This window comes from Crinia signifera, chromosome 2 (genome assembly GCF_055691185.1).
Source record: "Crinia signifera chromosome 2, ASM5569118v1, whole genome shotgun sequence".
Classification (NCBI taxonomy): domain Eukaryota; kingdom Metazoa; phylum Chordata; class Amphibia; order Anura; family Myobatrachidae; genus Crinia; species Crinia signifera.
The window spans coordinates 31,487,590-31,511,709 of NC_139218.1; the positions used below are offsets into that span (position 1 = coordinate 31,487,590).

At 43.7% G+C, this 24,120-nt stretch overlaps 1 protein-coding gene across 1 annotated transcript in view; it reads right to left on the bottom strand.

Moving 5' to 3' along the window:
* TMPRSS15 (transmembrane serine protease 15) overlaps nt 1-24,120 on the bottom strand; it is a 236,808-nt gene that overhangs the window by 119,723 nt on the left and 92,965 nt on the right. Inside the window, exons 9-12 of the mRNA XM_083170669.1 lie at nt 21,550-21,699; nt 17,834-17,936; nt 16,041-16,191; nt 10,772-10,913 (exon numbers count right to left, since the gene is read on the bottom strand). Coding sequence (XP_083026795.1) covers nt 10,772-10,913; nt 16,041-16,191; nt 17,834-17,936; nt 21,550-21,699 — 546 coding nt within the window. The remainder of the gene's footprint in view (nt 1-10,771; nt 10,914-16,040; nt 16,192-17,833; nt 17,937-21,549; nt 21,700-24,120) is intronic.

Consider the following 24,120-nt stretch of genomic DNA (forward strand, 5'->3'; position numbering starts at 1 on the left):
CCATGGTACTTGTATATTATAGCAGCGCCCATCGCATCGTATACCATAAGGCATACGATGGTATGCGATGCGATATCGCGCAATGTTGTACAATAGCATACAATGCCATACAATGCGATGGGATGCGATTAAAAATTGTATAAGCACCCTAATGGTTGCTTACAATGTTGAATGCACCCCCACGTCACCCCCCACTAGAAACGTGAACCCGAAGCATGGCGAGCGGTGGCGGTACGCGTCCTATGACCTTTTTATACCCCCACTATCCACGTCGGCGTGGATTTGACTTCACAGGTATACGCGTCCCCTCGCGGGGCTCGCTGAGCTTGTCACGCTTCGGGCTTGGTGGCTCGCTGCGCTCGCCACACTATATAAAATCAACTCCACGCCGACGTGGATAGTGGGGGTATGAAAAGGTCGTAGGATGCGTACCGCCGCCCCTCGCGTGCTCGCTGCGCTCGCCACGCTTCAGGGTTCTCGTTTATAGTGGGGGGTGGCGTAGGGGTGCATTTTACACCCATTAGGGTGCTTGTACAATTTTTTATCGCATAGTGGTGTAAAATCGCGTTGCATCGCATGCCATCGGGTGTATGGCATGCGATGCGATAAAAACATTGCACGACCAACATCGGGGGTGCCGCTATAATACACAAGTACCGTTTCCATTATCCCATAGTTTCGTGTCATCAGGGAGGACCTTCCCTCTGTCCAGGACCTGTACCTGTCCACAGCAAAAAAGCGGCCAACGAAGATAGTCAAGGACCAACTACATCCTGGCCATGGCTTGTTTAACCTGCTGCCATCAGGCAGACACTACAGGGCTATTCCCACCATGTCCACCAGAAGCCTTAAAAGTTTCTTCCCTGAAGCGGTTCACCTGTTGGCACGTGAACTCATGAACACCTCACTGTCTAGTCGCCATAACCCTCTGCACATTACCTAACACTGTGTCCCCTTGGAATAACTTTCTATATGACTGTACATGTTTCCCCACCTGTTTATATTGTTTATTGTTTATACAATATACTACTTATTCGTTACCCTCCTGGCTGCTGCGCAGCAAACCCGAAAACAAATTCCTAGTTTACGCGAGTATACCTGGCCAATAAAGCTGATTCTGATTCTGATGTTATTAATTATATTTGGAACTTCATACAACAGTACAATGTCGTTCTGTGCATGAGCAGGTCAGGCCTTGCCCAGCCGCAGATTCCAGATAATGGGAATACTCTGATCTCCGATACTCTGCATGGGACACAGTACCCGCATCCCACTCTGATCAGGCCAAGAGTCCCTTTCCCCAGAGTTGTAGTCAATAACCATCTCATTTTTATTGTGCAGACCTGATATTACAAATACAATTGATGAATTGACCTTTGTCAGTCCTTCTCCTCATAAATGACTCTTACATATCTATGTACATTGCTAACTACTCCTCACCTCTATGAGGTTAAGTGCCATCAGTGACCAATAGAGGCCACTCGACGGACCAATTTATTCCTATGTGTGCTTAAAGATGTCATAACGGAATGTAAAAGCAATTTTTACGGGGACACTGATCTGTTTCAAACATGCATATGGAGAGAGGGAGCTGTGAAGACAGAGGTTGGAGGTAGGGGCAGATAGGAACTGGGGTGGGGTGGAGAGTTTTTGGGTTAAAAATGGTCAAAGCTCAAAGTTGAAGTAAAAACTGTCAAAGTTTAAAGTGAAAGTACATTGCAGAAGCTGTCATTTTGATAGGCTTTTAGTTATTTTATTACATATTTAGGACACACCCCTCCCCCGCAGCCTAACTCTAACTATATACCCCCCCTTCGCAGCTTAAATATATATACACCCCCTCCCCCGCAGCCTAACTCTAACTATACACCCCTATCCCCGCAGCCTAACTCTAACTATACACTCCCCTCCTCCGGGGCCATTCGGTCTGAAACGTTGACTTTCTTCCTGAATTGGTGATGTATCATTAAACATATTTCTTGGATTAAATTTGGATGATCTAGCGAGGGCCCATTGTTTGGATAAGAAATATCGAACTGTGATTCTATATAGGGCACACTAAATGTGTGGACTTAGTGGTGCACCCACTGTTGAAACGGATTGGATGTGTGTGTACAGATCCTCTCACTTATGTGTGTGTTTGTGTGTGTCCGGCATCTAGTGCAGATGTCACATCAGCGGGGTACGCACATCAGCCACCGCCGACACAGGACCAAGATCTCTCGTCACGGCCACAGGGACATCCAATGTCAGCAGTGTAGTAGCCACGCCCAACGCATTTCATCACCAACACGGACTATATATATAGCAGGTAGGGAATCTCCTATCAACAGACCCCGTCTCTCAACAGACCGCACCTCGCAGAAGACTCCTCCCCCCATTAGGGCTGCCTATAAGTACCCCCAAGCCGCCCCTACCTCTATGTACCTTGTACCAAGAGCTTACAGTCTCATTTTAATACATTTCTGCGTCTCCATTCCTTAATCACTCATATAAGAAAAATAACAGCTGGTAAGAACAGCTGGAAGGAAAGCAAACTGTGAGGTGTGGGGAGCGCAGTAACTATTAAAACAAATGTTTTGTTTTATTAACTAAATTATCTAGCCAGTATATAATACATTATACCAATCTATTGTTGGGTATGTGAGATTGTGCAGATAGTGTCACGACCTGAGTATATTGTGAGCACATTTGCATTTTGCAGACAAATATCCTGCACAATAAAGTACAATATATTATAGTTAATATTACCGATTACGTCTTTAACGGCCTTTCTTTTATCTTCCCTCTAGAACAATCACCACGCATAATATCCCTCACTATAATTATAGTGGTCATTGTGGATGTTTAAGCTTTCTTCTAACACTTCTTTTCTTAGTGATTCCACTAATTTGATTCTCTTTTAAGTGATTTCCAATTCTCCGCTATAATTGGATTTGTGTGAAAAATAATGAAAATATATGTGTTTGTTTGTTGTACAGCTTAATACTTTTAGAATGGGATTCTGGTTATTCGGTTCTTATGAGTTCAATTATTAACAACATTTTCACTTTCAAAGTAAGTGCACCCTTTGCTTTCAGTCTGTATCGAAAAGGCATAAACTTCCCTAAAAAGATGTATATGCTTATGAGCAAGGGGTCATTAAAACTTAAAGGTTCCCCTAGCAGGGGCAGAAAAAGATCTACCTTTATTTCTGGTATTTCCCTATGTATGTACTGTAGATCTTTCATATTCCACGTGGTCCAGATGATGATGGCTTAAGTGACAATTCTAGTCTCATGGCTGCTAGTAGTTTATTAAATTGTAATCTGATGAATATCCTGCAGTGAACTCCGTTTGCCAGAAGTCAGTGTGGAGCAGGAATGTGAGCATGATTACTCTATAAGTGGACAAGTTGACAACTACGACAAGACCTAGGTAGTAGATAGATGGACATAAATGAGCAACATAGACGTAGGTGAACACACTTAACTCTAGAGACTGGCATTTGAATTTAGCACTGGCCTTCAAAGATTCTCATCTGTATTGTAAAGCATTTGATTTGTGTATTGGGCTAAAACGTTTTCCAAAGAATTGGGTCTGCAATATGTAAGGGCTCTGAACTGGGTCTATAGGATGCTCCTATTTTGATTAGATTAGTCACTGTATAAAACTGAAATACTACAGATAAAAAAAAGCTAATGTAAATATAAAGCCTTGAGACCAAATGTAATAGGGTGTGAAAATCATAAAGTGAGAGATTTTGGGAGAGTTTTTCCTGTTTTTGTTAATGCAGGTTTATTTTGCCATGTAATTGATTGGCACTTTCTGATTCTCACACTGTCAGCACTTGGAGGCTTAACTGTTCCAGTCCAGTGGTCTCCCAGCTGGGTGCGTGTTGTGGTTGTGGCACTGGGGAGCAGTGACTGCTAGGAGGCAGAGTATAAGTGCTGGGTCACAGCGTGCTGGGGCCGCCATTGTGGAGTCTGGCTGAGCTGGTGCACGCTGCACCGGGAGGCTGGGTATGATAGTGGATGTGTCATGGTTCCACATGTGTCTCCTGTACAAGGAGCCGCAATGTTGGAGACCAGGTTTGTCCAATTGCTGCTCAGGGCAGTTTTCCAGCCAATCTGGTGCAACCTACCATGTTAAAAGGGACTCAGCCTTCAGGCTCTTTGCCTTCAGGTTACTTCAGTTTACTTCATGGCGAACAGATCACGTACTGTTCTCCCGGAGCTCTGACTGTGCTCCCTTGCCAGTCTGGCTGCTGTTCTTCCATGGTGGTCTGCTCGCAGTTCAGCGTCCTGCCTTGTTCACCAAGTTGCCGTGAGGAGATCCACTGTACCCACCTCGGTGTTATGTCCTGGGTCTGGCAGTGCTTTACCTTCATGAGTTCTAAAGTCTTAAAGCCTTCAATTCAGCAGTCTCAAAGCCGCAGTCTTCAATTCTTCACCCTTAAAGCCACAGTCTTCAATTCTTCAGTTTAAAGCCTCAGACTTCAAATCTTCAGTTTAAAGCCACGGTCTTCAATTTTTCACTCTTAAGGCCGCAGTCTTCAATTCTTCAGCCTTAAAGCCACAATCTTCAATTATTTGGTTTAAAGCCACAGTCTTCAATTCTTCAGTTTAAAGCCACAATCTTCAACTTTTCACTCTTAAGGCCGCAGTCTTTAATTCTTCAGCCTTAAAGCCACAATCTTCAATTCTTTAGTTTAAAGCCACAGTCTTCAATTTTTCAGTCTTAAAGCCACAATCTTCAATTCTTTAGTTTAAAGCAACAGACCTCAATTATTCAGTTTAAAGCCACAGTCTTCAATTCTTCAGTTTAAAACCACAGTCTTCAATTCTTCAGTTTAAAGCCACAATCTTCAATTCTTTAGTTTAAAGCCACAGTCTTTAAGTCTTCAGTTTAAAGCCACAGTCTTCAATTCTTCAGTTTAAAACCATAGTCTTCAATTCTTCAGTTTAAGCCATAGTCTTCAATTCTTCAGCCTTAAAGCCACAATCTTCAATTCTTTAGTTTAAAGCCACAGTCTTCAATTCTTCAGTTTAAAGCCATAGTCTTAAATTCTTCACTCTTAAAGCCACAGTCTTCAATTTTTCAATCTTAAAGCCACAGTCTTTAATTATTCATCTTAAAGCTAGTCTTCAGTCCTTCAGCCTGCAAACTCTTCACAGTATTCTACATGTCTCATCTTCTACCACAGCCTACAAACTATTCACAGTATTCTTCACGTCTCATCTTCTACCACAGCCTAAAAACTATTCACAGTATTCGTCAAGTCTCACCTTTACCACAGCCTACAACTCTTTACAATTTACAAGTGCCATTATTTATCCGCTTGTTCTCTTGTGCAGTATATGACTTACTTCGTATTGTTTTACATGGTTGAATGTCATGGCTATGAGCTTGTGAACCTGGCGTATGAGTGAGATCTGTGCGAGTAGGTGGATACGGGGAGATGAAGAGACAGAGAGCAATCCCTGACCGGGAATCAAACCCAGGCTTCAGCAGAGATAGCCATATCCTGACCACTGAATCACCAGGGAGTTGGTTTTAAAAGCAGAATGATGAATGAATACTTGTATGACTGAACTGTACAGGTTTTAGTGTTCTATGGACGAGACAAGATATTGAATAGACTGTACCGAACTGGATACTGGAAACAACTGAACCAGGCTGGATGCTGGGTATGAATAGAACTGAACTGACTGGATACAGGATATGACTGGACTTGAAGGAGACAATAGGACAAGCAGTGGCCAGAAGGATTCACCAGGGGACTGGACCAGACTTGATACTGGTATTGGTAGCACAGGGTTAATTGTAGAGTCACTGGTACTGCCAGCAAGGCTTAATTGCAGAGTCACTGGAACTAGCAGCAAGGGTTAATGGCAAAGTCACTGGTACAAGAAGCAAGGGTTATTGGCAAAGTCACTTGTACAGCTTGGAGCGGCTGGATAACAGAAGCAGAGGTTATTATGAACCAGGTGAGTCAGTAAATACACACTGGAGGTTTAGATACCAAGCTCACACTGAGCTGTCTGACTAGAGGAACTAACAGCCTGCACTGTCCTGAAGACGGGCGAGTCCCGAAACGGCGTAGGCATTCTACAGTAAAGTTTTTTGCACTTTCTACAAAAGACCCGGAGTGACATCTCTTTCTTGGTTTGGTGTATGTGGCAGCGATTCATCGTTTCCCCGTTGATGAGCACCTGGGCATAAGTGTATTGGATCAATAGGGAGTGCCGGACCTTGTGCAGCAGTATATATATATATATATATATATATATATATATATATAGGAGTAGGCAAAGAATGTTTTAACCGACAGAATTCTTCTTGACATGTCACCTGTGTTTGTTTTTAGAAGTGTAATTTTAATGTCACTCTCATATGGATTGAGTATCTGACCACTATCACTGTCGTCACTCATGCTTTATTATTACCACTACTGCTCACATATGCTTTCAGTAATGCATTTACGTCACTTCAGCATTCAACAGGTCTGTTACTGTTTGTATTGTTAAATGGACCAATCACGCCGGGTGTTCCTCTAAGCCACCCCCAGACCCCTGTGAAAGCCGGTTACCATGGAGATGCTTGCACTCCAGCCCACACCTCCCGGACAGGATATCCACTGACAGGCACTTCCTGCCAGAGTTCACTTCCGTGTTCATGGCTCCAGCATGCCAAACGGCGTGATTCATCCTCTTCAGTTACACTTTGTATTTAGGTAAGCACACTGCACTTTGTTTTTGTTACTGCACTGTTCACCTTGACAAAGGGGTACCTTATGCCCCGAAACGTTGGTATGCTATTTTTGCACTAATATACGTTTTTGAAAATTCCCAGAGTGCCGCTGTCTGCTTCTTTGCCTACTCCTGCACAACTGTTCCAGAAGGCACCTGGGTCCCTGACCAGCTGGGGGAGTGCCAGGTCAACACACACCTTGCTATATATATATATATATATATATATATATATATATATATATATATATGTGTATATATATGAATACATATATTTTTTATTATTATTATTTATATACATTTGGACTATCTATAATACTTTAACTGACCCGGCGTATACTGGGTAACCTAAGTGTCCATCTCCGTGCTTTGCTCCGCCCCTCTGGAAACCCCCTTCTGAAAATCCTGCATTTGCCCCTGCTGTGCATTGTATTATTTATGCATGATTGTGTATTGTTCGCAAAGTAAACTTATGTCCAATTTAATTCTATCCAATCAAATTGTACAACCAAATTGTACCCCTTCATTTTTCATTTATGCACAATTGTATATTGTTTTATTTTATTTCATTTGAATTTTAAGTAAACCTTGTTTTACACATTACACCACATTGTTGATCGTTATGCATACACAACCACAAAGGAGCCGAGCGCAGCACTAGCCAATTGTTTGCTAATATACCCACTAGTAGTCCACACCGATGGTATGAAAAAGTTGAAAAATTAAACGGAAAAACTTGGGTCGACACGACCAATATAATGCCGACCATTTAACCTGTCAATCTTTTCTACTTGTCGACCTTCAGCACTGTTGACCTCTTACATATATCAACTTCTTGACCATGTTGACCTTTTGTACTTGAGGAACCAATGCATATCGACCATTTGAAGTTGAAGTTGACCTATTGACCTATTTATTGTCAACTTATCATCTGAATACCGATGGGGAAATCTGTCAGATCAGAAATATTTCTAGTACATTATAGATACACGATCTTTCACATTGGTTTTTTGACTGAAAGTCTCTACGCCAGCTATGGCCAAACCATTGATCCTCATAGATCCTCAAGATCTACCAATGGCCAACGTTTCCCACAACCCCAGGCCCACAGCTGTAGTCATTACTTTTGTCACATTTTCAAACATGCTGCATCCATTCCTGCTATAGATCCAAAGGTTGCCTAAAAACCATGAACGGTTGGTAGATCTTGAGGACAGGTTTGGCCACCCCTGCTCTAAACAGAGGATAATGACTCAATATAACTGGATATTTCTCCATTAGGCATGGATATGGGGGAGATGAGTTTACCTTCTGAATTGACCTCCAAGGCCTAGGTTATGGTCCACGGACCTCGTTACCTTTTTGAGGCCGCTATGAAGACTTCGATAATAGTTGTTTATCTGGTGGCCTCCTAAACTTTTCTTCAGTTTGTCCTCTATTACACTTTTAAAACTAAATACTGTTGTCTTCTGTCAGTTGAGATGAGATTATGTTGATAAAGTATATTGTTTTTTATAAGTGTACAAGCTGAGTTCTGCTGTTAAGTAGTTTACTCTGTAAATGTGATTTTTTTTCTACAAAAAGTTTTAATGACTTTATATAACCTAGTTGCCTAGGAGAGGTTGCTGTGTATTTTACATCTGATATCATTTATTTTCCTATTGTGCAAATTAAAAATAGGCTCTTGCGAGGTTGAGAGACCTTTTTGCAATCTCTCAGCACAAAAGGATATAAAATTGTGGAGATTAGGAGAGAAGAGACAGATATCATTTCCAACAATGGGTAACACATAATGACTAGTGATTGCATATACTGTAGGAGTAGGTGTTTGCTAAAAAAAATAAAATATATATATAAAAAGAAAAAAGAAAAAAAAAAAAACGACAAGGAGAAATGAAAAATAGTAATCTCATAAAAATGACGGATGGTAGAACAGTGCTGCTCGAGAAATACACTAGATTTAATCAATATCATGTTTAGTACCTTTCTGTCAGACATATTGTCAGAAATATACGAAAACTATTGTCAACACATGTTTCTCTTTCATTACAGCAAATTTGAATTATGGGTAAGACAGGTGCGGAACCATCATTCGTTATCTCCTACAGTAATTGTGAAAAGTAATTGAAAATAAAAAGCAAAGGTCTCTATATTGAAAGGAGAGTATAATTGAAAGTAATATTGCCAGGTATGTGTTAGATAAAAGTGTAGCAAGGAAAGGAAGCAAAACTCACATAAAGATGTCTTAGTGAATGCACCAGCCGTTACTTTTCATTGGTGTGATATCACATTTATGCTTTGAAACACACAGGATGTTGTCCATGAGTTGTTTGTTAGCGGACACTGCATGATACAGTGATTAGTAGATCGAGTTAGGCACATCCTTTAGTTGGGTTATCGTTAGGCGGGGGGGGGGGGGGTAGTGACAGGTTATGGCAGTCGAGTGGGGATTTAAGGTTAAGCTGCAGGTGAGAGGAGGTTTAGGGTTATGCTGGGGGGGAAGCAGGGTAAGGTTAGGCACTATGAAGGGAGGATAGTATTAGGCTACAAGTGGGGGGGTTTAGGTTTAGGTGGCGGGGTAGATACAGTTTGTTATGCACCAATGGGGAGGGTTAGGTGAGGCTGCAAAGGGGATGGCTACAGTAGGTTTAGACTGCTGGGAAGGGCAGGTCTTGAAGGAAAGTACTGACGGCATCCCCACTAGTTATCTGTATGTATTGCCTTTCAATACACTGCAGTGGTGTCCAGCCAGATGAAATGAGTTGGAGCTGAAGGATTGTTACACACTAGAACTGGCAGTGCACCATAGTGGTCTGTGTGCAATAGGTGTGCCAGCATGTTTGCAGGTTTTGCCCATTTGGGTGCTTTTTTGCATTGTTAACAATGCTGAATCAGACCCTGTTGTGCTTCATCTATGTGTTCACAGCTGATTCCTGTGCAGGAAAAGTCACGGGCCAGCATCTTAGGTGGACTAGGTGGATTTCTCTGCATCTGCGATGCAAATAAAATGGAAGTTGTAATGATAAATACAGCATGTGGCTCCACTTGGAACCGTGCCAAGCATCTCGTTCCATATGGTCCATAGGGGGACAATCTAATTGAATCGGTATGCTGCTTATTGAATCTGTACCCCCGCCCCCCCGGCTGCCGTATCCCCTCGCAACCATGCAAGGGGACGTGTTACAAAGACACATCCCTCGCATGTACCCACAGCAGGAGAAAACATTTGATGATTTCCGCTACCGTCGCAAATATAAGTCAGAGTGGGCGGGTGACATCAGCTGTCCACCCCCACAGGTGGTGGACGCACGTACCCATGGGAATGCCCAGCATTTTCTTGGGGAAGCCCATGAGACACATTCCAATGTCCCAGTGCCACCATCGCCTCCATCCACCCTCTCTCCTACCTTCCCGCTGTAAATCGCCGAGGCCAATCGCAGTTGGGGGTTGCACATGCACAAACTCCGACCATCAGGGCAGGGGCCGGATTTGGCCCCATAGTTGCTAGGTGTATGAGGACATATATGTAGGACATGTTGGTATAGGTTTTCCTTTAAAATTATATGTACTGTAGAATTGCCTTTGAAATGCTTACATGCATGCACATTTGTTATATTTTTGGTTCTATAACAGCGCATTACCATTACAGTGATTAAATACATTTGTTTGAGGTATGACAAATATACGACAACAGACGCCAGGCTCGAGGAAAGAAGAAATTAACGTTGCTACTGGAGCAATTGATGGCAGTGCTCATCTAACAGCAAAATGCACTGCTTTCAATATTGTTAGTCACACAAGATAACAGATTTGTTTTATGAGTTTGGAAGTCAACATAAGCAATTATTCCACTCGCCTTCACATACCACTCAGATCTACCTTCTGTCAAAGTCATTGTTTCTAAAAACATGATTCAACCGCGTAGCAGTGCCTGGGAATTGGCATGATTCACAAACAAGTGATAATTACTATAAAACACTCAGTAGCATCAAAGTCATCAAAAATAATGTGATACGCAATTCAAAACGCATTGCACTTACATGGATGAGCGGTGGTGACGGGAGGAGTAGGGACCCGCGTTGGCTCAGGCAAACCACTTTCGTTGCACTTCCCGAGAGACAGGTCGATATCGTCTAAAGCTATGTCGCTAAACATTTGATTTTTTATGGCCTCAAATGCCACCTGGTGATGTACAAAAAAATGGTTTATTGCAAATGTTAACACCAATTAGTACATGTACAAAAGACAATTTAAGTAGATATTAAGAAATTGGACACTATGGGGCTCATTTAAAATTGGATGGCATGTGCTGCTCTATTGCAGTCTCTAAACATACCGTACGACAGGATATGTTTGGTTAGACTTATATTACAAGATGGCCAGCTCGGCAAGGGTAGAGTAAGCACTTGGTTTTTCCCAGAAGAGAACAGTGGTCTATGCACTTTTCCAATTTGGCTTCACACTGGTAGTAGTAAAACTACTATTACAACACAATTCATAGAAAATATACAAAGCCGACCCTTTGCTAGAATGCCCCAAAGGCTTGGCTTTATATGTTCCACATCTTCAATAATTGAGTTTTTTTCGATTTCCAGCGAATGTATTAAAAATATATATGTATAATAATTAACCCATTGACCGTACTATTGATATGTGTTTGATCCAGGGGCGGAGAGACTACTCCAAGCAATCACTTGGTGACTTAACAGCATTGGGCAGCACGGCTGATAATATAAAACGGGATGACTGATGATTTAACCTCATAGGTACCCTAATTATTGGACATACAATATGACAGTCCTCTTCCCACACAGATGCCGCCTGTGACTCTAACAAGTCTGACAATATCATCTTATATTTTCGCTATGTGTATTATACTGTACATGCAAGAAATAGTCTCTTTATTTTCAAATTAAAACAATAAAAGTTATATTTCAGTTAATAGCCACAGTGCACACAGTACTACTGGGATTTAAGGGTGCCCCCAAACAGAGGCCAGATGCACTAAGCTTCAAAAGTGATAAAATAGAGAGTGATAAACAACCAACCAATCAGCTCCTGCCTGACATTTTTCAAACACAGACTGTGACATGGCAGTTAGGAACTGTTAGGCTGGATGTTTATCACTCTCCATTTTATCACTTTTGAAGCTTAGTGCATCTGGCCCACTGTCATTTCTTCTCATTTTACCTTCACTTTCCCTGTATACTCTGTCCAAACTTAGTTGATCTAAGTTCTTAACATACTTTAGCTAGTTGCTTTTTCCTCAGTTACCAATGGTAACCTTTAAGTGACAGATGGAGCGGGTCTCTTCTTTGCAGGGGATGGTGATGGCGACGCTAGCCACCATCCCCTGCCACCCGCCATCTGTATATGCGAAAGCTGGTGCCATCCACCAGAATGGGGCACGCACGCAGGAGATGCTCGCACGCCCCATTCTCGGCAATGGGATGCACAAGCGTGTGAGACGCTCATGCCTGTCAAAATTTACCACTTTGATGAATATGAGAAGGCTGAAAAGAAGGAGACATATGTGCTGGGTGCTACCTGAGATGGCTACCATGCCCAAGTGGGAGCCACATCAAGGAGAACTTAACAAATGTTACCCCTGATGTCCTGTAACCACTTCAGACATATTGGGCCTAATCTTGTTCTAACATGGCAAGCAGCCTGCACATGACCACCCCATGGCATGGATTATCCATTGGGTTGACTTAACATTTAATGTTAAGTCTCGTGCGCGCGCGTCCCCTTCCGACGGCTTCCCCCGGGTACCCGCCGGCATGTCGGCGGTCACCCGTGGTCCCCACTGCCTCCCCGCACCCCCCCTAATCCTGTCCGTCTCCCTGAAGCGGAGACAGACAGGGTTCCCGTCACCCCGCCGCCCAGAGACTGAGACGCGTGAGACGCACGCGTGTCTCAGTCAGATGGACGCCAGGCTGCTGGCGGAACGCCAGCGGTGACGTTCTGGTAATTCGCCAGCAAGAGGGAGCCCGGCTCCATCTGTAGTTTAAAGTAGTCAATTAAAAAATTACATTAAATGTTAAGTCAACCCAATGGATAATCCATGCCATGGGGCGGTCTTGTGCAGGCTGCTTGCCATGTTAGAACAAGATTAGGCCCAATATGTCTGAAGTGGTTACAGGACATCAGGGGTAACATTTGTTAAGTTCTCCTTGGTGTGACCCCACTTGGACACGGTAGCCATCACAGGTAGCTCCCAGCACATATGTCTCCTTCTTCTTTTCAGCCTTCTCATATTCATCAAAGTGGTACATTTTGACAGGCATGAGCGTCTCACACGCTCGTGCATCCCATTGCCGAGAATGGGGCGTGCGAGCATCTCATGCGTGCGCGCCCCATTCTGGTGGACGGCCCCAGCTGGCGCATGGAGGTAGTCACGGTGGGAGCCGCTCAGATCAGAGTGGCTCCATCTGTCGGTCAACAGTAAATAGATCAACACCATAAGGTTGACATGCACAAGCTCAACGCTGAGAAAAGGATGACGCATGCGGCAGGTCCACCTGGCAATGGGCGACACATGAAAAGGTCGACGTGAGTTTTTCCTGATTTCTCCCACTGTTTTGGGGATTTTTCCATGTCTTACCATCCATGTGAACTCCAATATGTAAAGTTGGCGTAGTGGCGCGATAACCAAGCGAGGCGACTACACATGCTCAGGAGTCAACATTAACACCAAAAAAGTGACCAACTCATGTTGACCTTTTCCACATCAATCTTTGTCACTGTCGATCCTATGCATGTTGACCTTCTGTCAATGTTGATCTAGTGCATGTTGACTTTTTGGTTTCAGCCTATTGACTATCGACCTAGACATTCGTCTATGAGCTAATCCACCGGCTGTCAGTTCACATTCACATGAAGGTCCTGGAAATGAAGTTATCAACCATTTCCGTGGTTCCAGATAAAACTCATTTTGAATCTCATCAAGGGGCAGATTTATTAAGCTTGGAGAAGAGATAAACTGGAGATAAAGCGGAGAAAAGGTAAAAGGAGATAAAGCACCAGCCAATCAACTCCCAACTGTCTTTTTCAAACACAGCTGATTGGCTGGTGCTTTATCTCCTTTTACCTTTTCTCCGCTTTATCTCCAGTTTATCTCTTCTCCAAGCTTAATAAATCTGCCCCGGAGTCTCACAAGCATCAGCCATCACTTCACTGTCCCCAAGCGAATACCGTATTGTATTGCTCTGCTGGAGACTGGACAATAGCGATGATGAGTACTAGTATATGAGGATGGGGACCATGATTATTCAGCTGCATTTACAGGTTCTTTTGGCTTTAGAGGGGTCAAAGCTCTCAATGAAAATGCTGCATCTGAGAGTAATGCTTAATATAATGTTTTTTTTCTTTTAAATTGTAAACCATGTACAAAAGCAGTGTATGAACGCCAGTCACGTCTTGTGCTTTTTAAAACACAAGAATGCCAAGATGACTTATACTTTTAATAAACACATTACCCATGTTCCTACTGTAATCTAATTGGAGATTATTAATAAACAATTAATTGCAACCAATATATACATTTTTCATTTAGATCCGTTAGAGATGGATGGTTGCTTACACATAGGGAGGGTTATTCCGGATGATTCGCAAGGCTGCAAATTCGCGCCAAACCCCGCCTTAAGAATGGTTGGATGGTGCCACCCATTCGCAAAGGCGACTCGCTCGCAGGGGTTTGTAAATGGACGTTACACAGTAACATCCATTCACAGGGCAGGGGGAACCTCCCACATCTTTCGATGGTCGCCAACCATCGAATGATGTGGATGGTGCAGGCATATAAAAGTGACTTTCAAGTCACCTACATACGCGTGCATGCTGGGAAGGAAATGGGCGGGCAGCTGACATCCGGTGATGTCAGCTGCCCGCCCACTGCACCTGCGTCATGGGCTCATTAGCATGAGAACGCCCAGCGTTGTCATGGGAACACCCATGAAACGCTGGGTGTTCCCATATGCCACGCTCCTCTACGCCCACCGCCCGCTGTCCTGGATGTGTGCACCCAGCAAACAGTCTGTTCGCCGTGGGTGCACGCACCATGCGCAGTACAAATACATCGGTCCCTGTGTGAACGTAGCCCTAATGCAAAAAGACCAGAATAAGGGCCATATTCCATCTATAAACCGAGGATCTGATTCTGCATTGGGAACATGGGGCCTGATTCAGACCTGCATATATGTGCAGCCTAGCGAGCAGGTAAACACAGCCCTGCCGTCGAACGCCTGCTCCCCTGCCGAGCGAATCCCCTCACTTGAATGCGAGGGGATGTGTACACTAACACATCCCCTCGCATGTGTTCGCAGGGGGGGGGGCAGGGGCGTAACTATAGCACCGCCGCCCCCGCCACCGCGGGGGGGCACTGTGCATGTGGGGGCGCCGGGGGCTGCGGTGCTATAGTTACCCCCCCCCCCCAATCCCCCGCAGACTTACGTATCTTGCTGGTCCCGGCGGCTCCGTTCTTCTGATGAGGACCACAACAAAATGGCCGCCCCCATATAGCAAACAGTTCTCTGAAACTGTCTGCTGTACGGGGGCGGCCATTTTGTGGTGGTCCTCAGCAGAAGAACGGAGCCGCCGGGACCAGCGTGATAGGTAAGACTGTGGGGGAGGGGGTTAGCATAGGCGACGGGGCGGCCGGGGGGGGGGTGCTTGACGGGGCGGCGGCGGGGGGTGGGTATTGGCGCCCCCCCCCCTAACGGCAGGGGGGCGCCCAAAACGTAGCTACGCTACTGGGGGGGGGGGAAATAATTTGATGGTCACTTATCATCAATGCCTAAACTGACTTTTCCAGCGCCCACTATCCGCCGAATTCGGGGCGGCGCTGACGTCATGTGACATCAGCCGTCCGCTCCAAGCAGACATAGACAAGCCGTTCACTCTGTGAGTTTGCACAAGAGCACATTCATGTATTCGAATGTGCAAACCCTGACCATCAGGGACGGGGACAATTTTGGACCTGAGCGATCGGGTCTGAATCGGCCCCATAGAATAAAGAACAAATATTTGCAGATTTAACAGGTGCAGAGAGATTTATATGTGCAAACTCATATGTAAGTTGCAGTGTAAAAATAAAACTGCGTTTGTAGGATACATGTAAAAGCAGCCAGTATTTACCCTGCATGCAAAAATAAAGAAACCTTGTGTGGCAACTTGGTTTGTTCCACATACAATCTTTTTTTTTTTTTTTTGCTTTGTCCCCGACTCAGATTCTGATTAGTTACTAAACATTTGCATGAAGTCAACAGTTCTATTATAATGCAAATGACAAATAAAATATTTACTGACCACAATTCCAGAGGTGTCATTTAAAGTAACCTGTCCATGATTCCAGTATGGACCATAATTTCCTTGCTTAGAGAAAATAATGTGTTCGGTATCATTTGGAAAAATAATAATGATGCTTAATTGATGAACATTGAAACCATACATGTGATACCTAGGAGTGAAATATGTATTAAAAATCATATATTCATTTCTTAAAATAGAAAGACATTGGGCCAGATTCTCTAAGCTTCAAAAGTGATAAAATGGAGAGTGATAAACAGACAGCCAATCAGCTCCTGTCTTTTCAAACACAGTCTGTGACATGGTAGGTAGGAGCTGATTGGCTGCCTGTTTATCACTCTCCATTTTATCACTTTTGAAGCTTAGAGAATCTGGCCCATTGTCTTAACAAAGAGAAACTGGGAGGAATTATTGAAGACCAGCAGGGCTATACTTGATCAAAACAGTGGCGTAACTACAGCACCACAGCCCCCGCGGTCGCGGGGAGGTGCTGGGTAAGTGTGGGCGCCGGGGGGCTGCAGTGTTATTTTAATGCCCCATCCCCCGCAGCTTTACCTATGTTCGCTGCGGTGGTCCCGGCTCCCCTGGCTTCATTCTGATGCTATTGCGACGGGCTATCATAAAATGTCCGCTCCCAAATAGAGTGTTCTATGAAACTGTCTGCTGTATGGGGGCAGCCATTTTGTGATGGTGCGTGTTTAGCATCAGAATGAAGCCAGGAGGGGAGCCGGGACCAGCGCAGCGAATACAGGTAAATATGCGGGGGATAGGGGGGGGCATGGGCGGCCGGGGTGGTGGAGGGGGGGGGGGCGTGCTTTATTATCGGCAGGGGGGGGGGCACCCAAATTATAGTTACGCCGCTGGATCAAAGTAACAATAATATCTGGAAGGTTATGGTACCTAGAAACTGATGACCGATTGACGACATACTGATCAGGTTATCTTAAGTAGCTAATTTTTGGTACATTAAGTCTCGTTTGTTTTGGAGATGTAAAGATAACTTTTGCATTTTTTAGCACCTTAGCTTGTGAACCTGCTACAGTATTTGTGCTATGTAATAATCATCAGCGGCTGAAAGGGTATGGGTCATTGGGTCGATCAAATTTAGGTTGACATGAATATCCCAATGCATGTCAACCTAAATTTGATCGACCCAATGACCCATACCCTTTCAGCCGCTGATGACCACTGAAGGTCAACAGTTCTTATGCCGACACCAGAAATAGGTCGACATAGGTAAGGCCGATAGGGTCGTAAGAAAGACACAAGCATTAGGGTGTCGACATGGACACCCTTTAAGTGTGTCCATGCGCTTGCCATGCTTTGGGCCTGGTGGCTCGCTGCACTCGGCACACTATTTTATTCTCCCACCACGCCGTAGTGGATGGTACGGCATGAAATATCACCTGTCGGCACATGTCGGCTAAACATTTTTGGAAAAACTATTGCTTGTCGCCCTTCCCATTGCTTGTGTCGACCTTCCATCCCTGTCAAACTTTCCCATGTCAACCTATTTCAGATGATGAACTAAGGCCTGTGGGCCTTCAGTGGTCGACCAAATGCATGTCGACTCTGAATAGGGTCAACCTAGTGACCATATACGGTACCCGCTGAAAAAATAGGAACATAACATGTTTGTAATCATTTCATTATACTATAATTTCATACAAACTGATTCAGCAGATACATAATGTGTTTTAATGTATTTAGTGTTTTGTATACAAACTGTTACTGTTTTTTCTCTTATTTTTTTTTGTTATTGCTATTAGATACATTTATTGTTTATTGCTTACCAGAAACTAAGACACATTGGTTCTAATGCAGCTGTCAGCGGAAGACTTAAAAGTCGAACCCTTTCACTAAGTCCAGGTCCAACTGGTGTTGATATATAATAGCCTAAAATGATAAAATGTAGCTTAATTATATGGCACAAAAAAGTTTATCTTATGAAAAGTATTATACAGCATGATTAGAAAAACAGAAACATTAGGAAAATATTTAATAATATAAATACATTTCATTATAGTCTGCGAACAAACTGTTCAAACTGTCGTCCTCCAGCTGTTGTGAAGCTACACATCCCAGCATGCCTTGCTATCCCTAATGGCAAAACTGTGGCAAGGTATGGTGGAACTTGTAGTTTCAGAACAGCTGGAGGGCCATAGTTTGAAAGGCATGGGCTGCTTGTGAGTGAAGGAGATACCTCTGCCAGGAGCGGTGGATGCAGGGCCGGTGCTAGGTTCCTCAGCACTCTAGGCAAATGATCTGCCTATCCCGCGCCCGCCCCCCCCGCCCCCCCACTCCATTACCTTGGTGCTCATGCTGGGCACTGTATAGTGGGTGTCGGGCTAACAGCCCTCCAGGTGTCCCGGATCCCTCGGGAACCCCACCAGGCCCTGCACGCTCTCTTTGGGGGGAGCTATCACCATAGCGGCCGCTCTCCATGGTGACCTGCATGTGCTGCTCATCAGCGGCTCCGGTGAACCATTGCAGCGGACGTCTGGAGAAACTTGGACACAGGAGGTAACAGATGCGGCAGCAAAATGACAGGCAAAATGTACATGCGCCAACAGGCCAGGGCGCACGTACAGCCAGCCCAGCATCCTCAGTGCTCGGAGACTGCAGAGGGCATGGACGCCTTCACCGCCGCCGGTAGAACATGCACTGTACTCGTGGGTCAGATGGATGGAAGCTACTGTGCTCCCCCCTTTCACCTCCTGTGCTGCCCCACACAGATAAATAAGGGGCGCCCTCCAGTGGCCATTGCCCTAAGCAGCTGCCTAATGCTGCCTAGTGGTAGTTCCGGCCCTGGGTGGATGACAGATGGTTTTCCAGGAATGAGTGTTTTTCTCCTTTCCCAACAACATTGGATATACATGCTCATGGTATTCTTCCTCTTGGATTTCTTTTTGCCTAAAAATCCTTACGATTTTTAGGCAAAAAAGTCAGAAATCGCACGTTTTCCTGAAATCTTCAATTTAATGGGATGCAAATTGCCATAAAAAAAACCACACTTTTTGCCGCAAATTTGCACAGACTGAAGTGACAATTTTTTAATTTGCATCCAGATGTTTTCCCATTAAAATGTATACAAATCGCAAATTTAAAGGGATGCAAATTTGGGAAAACTTTACTAAAAATCACCACACAAACAGACCAGGTTGTGATGGACGATTTTGACAGAACCATGAACAGATTAGTGTGTAAAAATGTGTAAAAAAAAAAAAACCTGAAAAAAACAAAACAACGTTGGGGTCCCCCCTCCTGAGAATAACCAGCCCCAGGCTCAAAGAGACGGTTCTGGTTTCATAAAATCACAGGGCAAACTGAGTAGGGTTCCCCAGGATTTTATAAAACCTGCCCCAGGCTCAAAGGCCGGTCCTGGTTTCCAAAATACGGGGGGACAAAATGAGTAGAGGTCTAGCATATTTCAAGAACCAGCACCAGGCCCAATAAGCCAGCAGCTTAATGAAACAAAAGCATTCACCCGCCCCCCCGTCCAAAGCATTCACCCCCCTGACCGATCAGCATGGGCAGGGATCCTGGGGAAGTGGGGACCCCCCCCCAATGAAGGGGTCATCCCCTCCAGAATTTTCCTGCCCATGCTGAAGCACGGGGCTTTCTAGCTTATGCTGTTTTTTTGGGGTGCCGCACCCTGCACCTAGATATAGCACTATGGACCCCCAATACACAGAGAAGCCTTGATGACGGCTTGGGGGCATACACATACTGTAAATATATGTAACCGATATCTCTAAATTCTATCCTCATGTAGTGTTCTAGACTGGTTACTAATACCATTCAGTGAGCTGGGAGAAACCATGGATTTTTACTTACTGAACATGCGCAAATATGCGCTTGAACATATTCCAAAACATCGGAACGAGGCAGAATCGGGCCCATTCTGCATGTTGTTGAATCAGGCTCAATATTCAACCAATATATATAAACACAGAAATGAATGTCTGTAGCCCACTGGAGGCAATCTACAGTATATACCACTTCATTCGTATCAAGGGCTGCCCTGCACATAAACTGTCTCACAAGCATATGGATGTTCATTTGAGATCTATTTAAGTGTCTATTCCGGCTAAATATCTCTCAGTATATCATATTTTGTATTTGTAGTAGATCCCATCAAGCACGCGTCATTCCGTGTGAATGTAACATCAAATCACAGCCCCCTGTTGTCATCTCATTCAGTCTTCAAACAGATTTCACGCTATCGCTGCAGGCTGTGTTGCACCAAGAGTTCAGGCCAATGAATAATCCAGCAGCATCATTTTAAACTTGTATAATGAAGTCATATTCAATAAAGTGCATGTAGACAGTGGCGCGCGCCAACTTATAATAAACCTTCTTTCTATTATTCTTTGTTTCCTGCAAATCAGAGATGAACAATCCGGGATTCAATTACAGCTTGGCTACTTTTTGCCGGCTAGTAATAAGGATTTGTGCAGAAGATTGTATCTTATATCTTTTACAAGGGAACATATGTTTGATAAGGACATTGGGCATTACCTTCTATTGCTTTTGTACGAGTATGGTTCTTCTAAATAGCTAAAATGAAATACCGTTACTGGCTAAAGTAGTAATAACATAAATCCAATCTGTAAAGAAGATGTACATACCACCGTGGTTCAGCAGCAGCGGCGGATTTCCCATCCCTAAGACTACCACTTGTGGGGGATGGCACAGGAGTCCCCTTTGCATCAGAGGTTTTTAAAATAATTTAATTTGCTGCCTTCTCTTCACCGGGGGTGGGCATCTTGCACCCCCCCCCTCCCGGTGTGAAGAGGAGGCAGTTAGCGGTATCAGGGTTGTACTCACCTGGAAAGTGGCATCTACTGCCCGTCCAGGGCTTCCCTGACATCTTTGACTGGAAGGCGAGGGCCTTTAAGCTCTTTAGCGTGGCCACCATGCCTTTGGGCAGTTTTTTTCTTCAGAAGCTCTTACCTACTCTTTCTGCCCCATTGGACTACTGCCACTAAGGAGTGGGGTAATGGCCTTGCAAGCTGCGATTGGCTCACTGTGGCCATCTTGGACATTAAAAAAATAAAAAGGCAGTACAGGTCCCAGCAAGCTTGCCGCAGGGAGCTATAGCCTTCCTGTAAAGGAAATACTAAAATTGAAATTCCCACAAGGGGTGTCACTATAGGTAGGGATACGGTTGGGTATAAAGTGCATGGAGTTTATACTCCAAATACATACCTCCCAACAGGACCCTCTCCAGGAGGGACACAATGCTCTGTTCCCGGACTTCCCTCTTAAGTAATGATTACTCTCACCTGTGGGGAACACCTTTATTAGCAATGAACCTGCTCAAAACAGGTGATGGTAATCATACATTAAGAGGGAAGTCCAGGAACAGAGCATTGTGTCCCTCCTGGAGAGGGTCATGTTGGGAGGTATGCAAATATTGAAAGATCGCTGTACTATTTGATATGATTCACGTTGACAGATGCTTATGCAAATTCACATTTTACACAAATACAGTAGGGAAACTAACCAGATATGTTGCCAAACGTATGGTCATAGTCCGGTCCAGACATCGGCGGATAACTTGGCCCTTGAATTCTTTCCCATTCTGCATCGTCTTTTAGGTCTTGAATCCAGTAACAAAATCCATCTTCAAAGTTACAGTCAATCTTCTCTTCATCTTGGAGGAAAAAAATTAAATAAATGAATCCCTAAATATTAAAACTAATCTGTCTCACGATGGTCTAAATATAAACATGACTGAGTCTCTGCTAAATATCCCCAGCATAGAACAAGCTAGAACGCTGGCACTCTGCTAGAAAAAATGCGTGTTTATTCTGATTCCAGCAATAGGATCGTCGTACAAAAAATCTGCATAAACTATATGAAGAAGCCGGCAGCAGTCCAGTGAAACAAGTACAAAGCTTATGCGGTTCATCACATGCTGTTACCAGATAATCAAGACACGTTTGTGTTGATGCCATATAACAGATCTTCAATAAAATATTTTGAAGAAGTGGTACTGACTATTTAATTGGGGGGAAACTGCGCCAAAAACGACTTTGAGCCTTATTGATGTTAAGCAAAGCAAAAATAAAAATAAATAACTTTGTGTCTCGAACAAACCATACAAGGTTAGCAAATGCATTTATATTTTTCTGTGCAGAGTAAATACTGGCTGCTTTTGCATGTAGCCTGGGAATGTTACACAGCTTTATTTTTACACTTTAATTTAGATTTCAGTTTGAACACACCCCATCCAAATTTAAAGGTGAATACACACTGTACAATTTTTTTTAAAAGACATTTTCGTTGAACCCAGTGTCCTGGACGAAAGATGTTGACAAACGATATTGACGACAGACGAAAGATCTAGCTACAGTTTATAGGCTCTTTTTGAAAGATATCCAAATTGAGCTGCATGCACAGTTGACGAACAATTTTGATGAAGGATTGGCGGGTATGCGCATCATCATTTGTCGTTCGTCTGTCGTCAATAGCTTTCGGCAACATCTTTCGTCCAGGACACTGGGTTCAATGGAAATGTCTTTCAACAAAATTGGTCAAAAAAATTGTACAGTGTGTATGCACCTTAACTCTCTCTGCACATGTTACATCTGCCCCGCCCCCACCTGCAGTGCAGCATGGCTTTGCCAGGTTGCTTTCTTTTTTGCTGTTATAAAAACATGAATCAGGCTGATTTTTTCTGTATCTGGAATCGGTTTCAGAAGTTATGCAATTTTATTCTTCTTTCAAGAAAGGCCAAAAATGTTTGGAACTATGGGCATGATTATGGTTCACTTGCGAAAGTTAATTCGCTCTTTATTGGACAAAACCATGTGCACTGCAGGTGGGGCAGTTGTAGCACGTGCAAAGAGAGTTACATTTGGGTTATTTTGTTTAGGAGCTGGAAGTGCAGCACAGAAGAGTCAGAATAAAGGTCAGCATTTCCCTGATCCTCCGAAACCACACCCCTTCCCTCCAGGACACGCCTTCATTACCAAACATTTACACGTCTTGTAATTGTGGTCCTATCTGAAAAAAAGTCATTTTGTCTTTATTTTTGCATTGTGGGGTCTGTTAAATGGTTATAGCGTGAGCTGCAGTGTTACAATTGTGGCATCCACCCATATGACGTCCTCCTGTAGAATTTTTTTTTGTTAAATCAGAATATACATTTCAAAATATGTACTGAAGTTTATTCTCACGGCAATCACGCCACAGATTCTCTCTAGAACAAAACAATTTATAATCAATTTATAAACGTTTTATATTTCCAAAAGCTTTCATGCATTATTGTTGAAAAGAAGCTTCCACAGATAACAATGCAATTATCCATAGCACTGTTAGAGACTCCTGTCTCATATTTTGCATTGTATATCATAATACTGTACAGTGAAATCTTGCTGCGGCAGCCCGACGCACTCTGCTGCTGATCCTAAAAAAGTTCACCGCTCCTAGTACAGTACTTGCAAATATTGGTGAACACAACGCTGAGAGTGTTTATACTATATTAGTCACAAATTACCTATAATATCATGATACATAAGTCTCTGTTCTTTATCCTGCCTTATAAACACTATTTACACGAAAAGAAAATTAACCGTCTATCTGAAGGGTTACTTTGCATCAAAGAGAATCTCTCACACCAGTTGTCTAACTCGTTTCAACCCAAACGGTCTTCGTTATCTAAGGGGGATATTCAATCCCCGCCAATATTTCCGATGGGGGAAATATCGCCGGGCGCCTAATGCTGTCTTTCCCGACAACATTGAAGTGGCAGCTCGTCAGAACGGGTCAGTTTTGCTGAAAACGGCCGTGAATTGTAACAAAGCAATGAAGAAGGCTAGTCAGATGCTTGGTTGCATAGGGAGAGGTATCAGCAGTAGAAATAACAAAGTAATAATGCCACTGTATAGGTCATTGGTACAACCTCATCTAGAGTATTGTGTTCAGTTCTGGGGGCCATAAATACATTAAAGACTGTACAAAGAAGGGCAACTAAAATGGTGCATGGCCTACAGTACATCACAAAACATACCAGGAAAGACTAAAAGATCTTAATATGTATACTTTAGAGCAGAGAAGGGAAAGGGGGGAC